This window comes from Cricetulus griseus, chromosome 3 (genome assembly GCF_003668045.3).
Source record: "Cricetulus griseus strain 17A/GY chromosome 3, alternate assembly CriGri-PICRH-1.0, whole genome shotgun sequence".
Classification (NCBI taxonomy): domain Eukaryota; kingdom Metazoa; phylum Chordata; class Mammalia; order Rodentia; family Cricetidae; genus Cricetulus; species Cricetulus griseus.
Genome location: NC_048596.1, coordinates 96,901,490 through 96,903,426, shown reverse-complemented (window position 1 = coordinate 96,903,426; position 1,937 = coordinate 96,901,490). Strand labels below are relative to the sequence as shown.

Below are 1,937 nucleotides of genomic sequence, written 5' to 3'. Positions count from 1 at the left end.
TCAGAATGAGTAGATGCTTTTCAGAATGTGGACATAAGATCCTCAAAGATGAATGCAGATAAGCCGGGCAACTGTGTCTCATGCCTCTAATGAAAGCATTTGGCAAACTAAGAAAGGAGATTGCATTGAGTTCTAGGTCATCATGGGCTACTTAAGGAGTTCTAGACAGCTGTGGCTATAGAATAGAACCTTGTCATGAAAAGAGCATGACTATAACATGACAAAATATACCAGAGATGACTCACTCACATGAATGTCCTTCCTTCACTAAATAGATGTTGGGTCTCACCAATGCTGGATGGTCAGCCAGGAAGCTCTCTATGTGAGGGCAGGGACTGGAGCTTCTCAGTGGAACGATGTTGCTGAGTCCTTTGAAGCAGAGTTACCAGGTGCTGCCTGATTTCCTTGGTTCTGGCCCCATAGATGATGGGGTTGACCAGGCACGGGAGCAACAGGTAGAAAGCACTGAGCAGGTTGTGCACGTCTTGGGAGGCTGTGCGGGCCACACGGTAGACGATGGATGAGGACATGGTGGAGGAATAGACAGTGAAGATGACCAGCAGGTGGGAGCCACAGGTGTTCAGGGCCTTGGACCGTGCTCCACCTGCTGAAATCTTGAAGGCAGCATGGATGATGCGGGAGTAGGAGGCTCCTAGCAGAAGCATATCCAGGACTCTATTGAAGATGCGAACAGTGAGCCCCACGGTCTTATTCAGTGAGATGTCCCCACAGGAGAGCTTCATCAAGGCCATGTGCTCACAGGCAAAGTGGTGGATCACATCTGAGCGGCAGAAGCGGACCCGGGAGGCCAGCACCACTACTGGGGCAACAATGCATGTGCTCCTGGTGGCTGCCAGCCCTACCAGACCAGCCAGGAACTGCCCTGTCACTATCTCTGGGTAGCGCAGAGGATAGCAGATGGCCACATAGCGATCCAGGGCCATGACCAGGAGGATGTTGCAGTCAAAGACAATGAGGAAGTAGATGCAGAACATCTGTCCCAGGCATCGAGGGAGGGAGACGCGGTTGAAGTGTGTGGAGAAGCTGAACAGCATGGCAGGCAGTACAGTGGTGGCAGCACAGATATTGACAGCCAGGAGCAGGGCAATGAGCAGGTACATGGGCTGGTGCAGGCTCCGCTGGGAGGCCACTGTGTGGATGACCAGGGCGTTGGTGAAGAGGATCACCAGGTAGAGGCTGAGGAAGGGCAGCACCAGGAGGCCCCTGGCTTCCCGTATCCCTGGGAAGCCCACCAGGAGGAAGCTGGTGTAGGACTCATTGTAGGTGCCATTGCTCCACCCTGACATGATGCCTGAGGGCACAGGGTGGCTTCAGGGAGAAGGAGGGACAGGATGCCTGGTTTCAGTGCCTGAAAGGCCCTGGAAGAACGTGCCCCAGCCTCACCAGGCTGGGCTGGGTGCTTTGTCAGTCATCAACCAAAGCATTTCTATGGAGGAAGTGAAGAGCAGCGTGTTAACATTTAGTGTGGTACTTTAAGAAATAAGTAATTTCCACAGCCCCTACATGTTTGTTTTCCCTTCTTTTTCACTGAGTCCTTATTGAAGACCTACTTTGTTCTAGTTTGTATACCTGGGACCTGGAACACAGGGTGAGTAATAGATTGTCTCTGTCTTGAATGAATTTGATTAAGGTGACTGAAATAAAATGCAATGCACTCTAAGGTGCTGAAATGGAATCCTTTCCATTCTGGGTTCAGCTGATGTGACAAAACCCAAGGTAGGGAAAAACAGCAGAGCAGTTTCTCTCTCTTATCTTTTATGACTGTACCATCTGGGAGAGCTGCATGGCTGTTGCCTTCGTTCTTCCCCACCTCTTTCTCCCGCCTACCCCTACTTCTTTCTGGAACCAACATTGAAATGTACATTCTCTTCATGCCTGAGTTTTCAACTGTCTCTTCAGAAGTGCAGACCTTTAAT

General features: G+C 50.7%; 1 protein-coding gene across 1 annotated transcript; it reads right to left on the bottom strand.

Moving 5' to 3' along the window:
* Positions 1–302: 302 nt before the first annotated feature.
* On the bottom strand, positions 303–1,307 carry LOC100762163 (olfactory receptor 52K1). The gene has a single exon (XM_027407957.1). The coding sequence runs from the start codon at positions 1,305–1,307 to the stop codon at positions 303–305; it is 1,005 nt and encodes a 334-aa protein (XP_027263758.1).
* Positions 1,308–1,937: the final 630 nt, after the last annotated feature.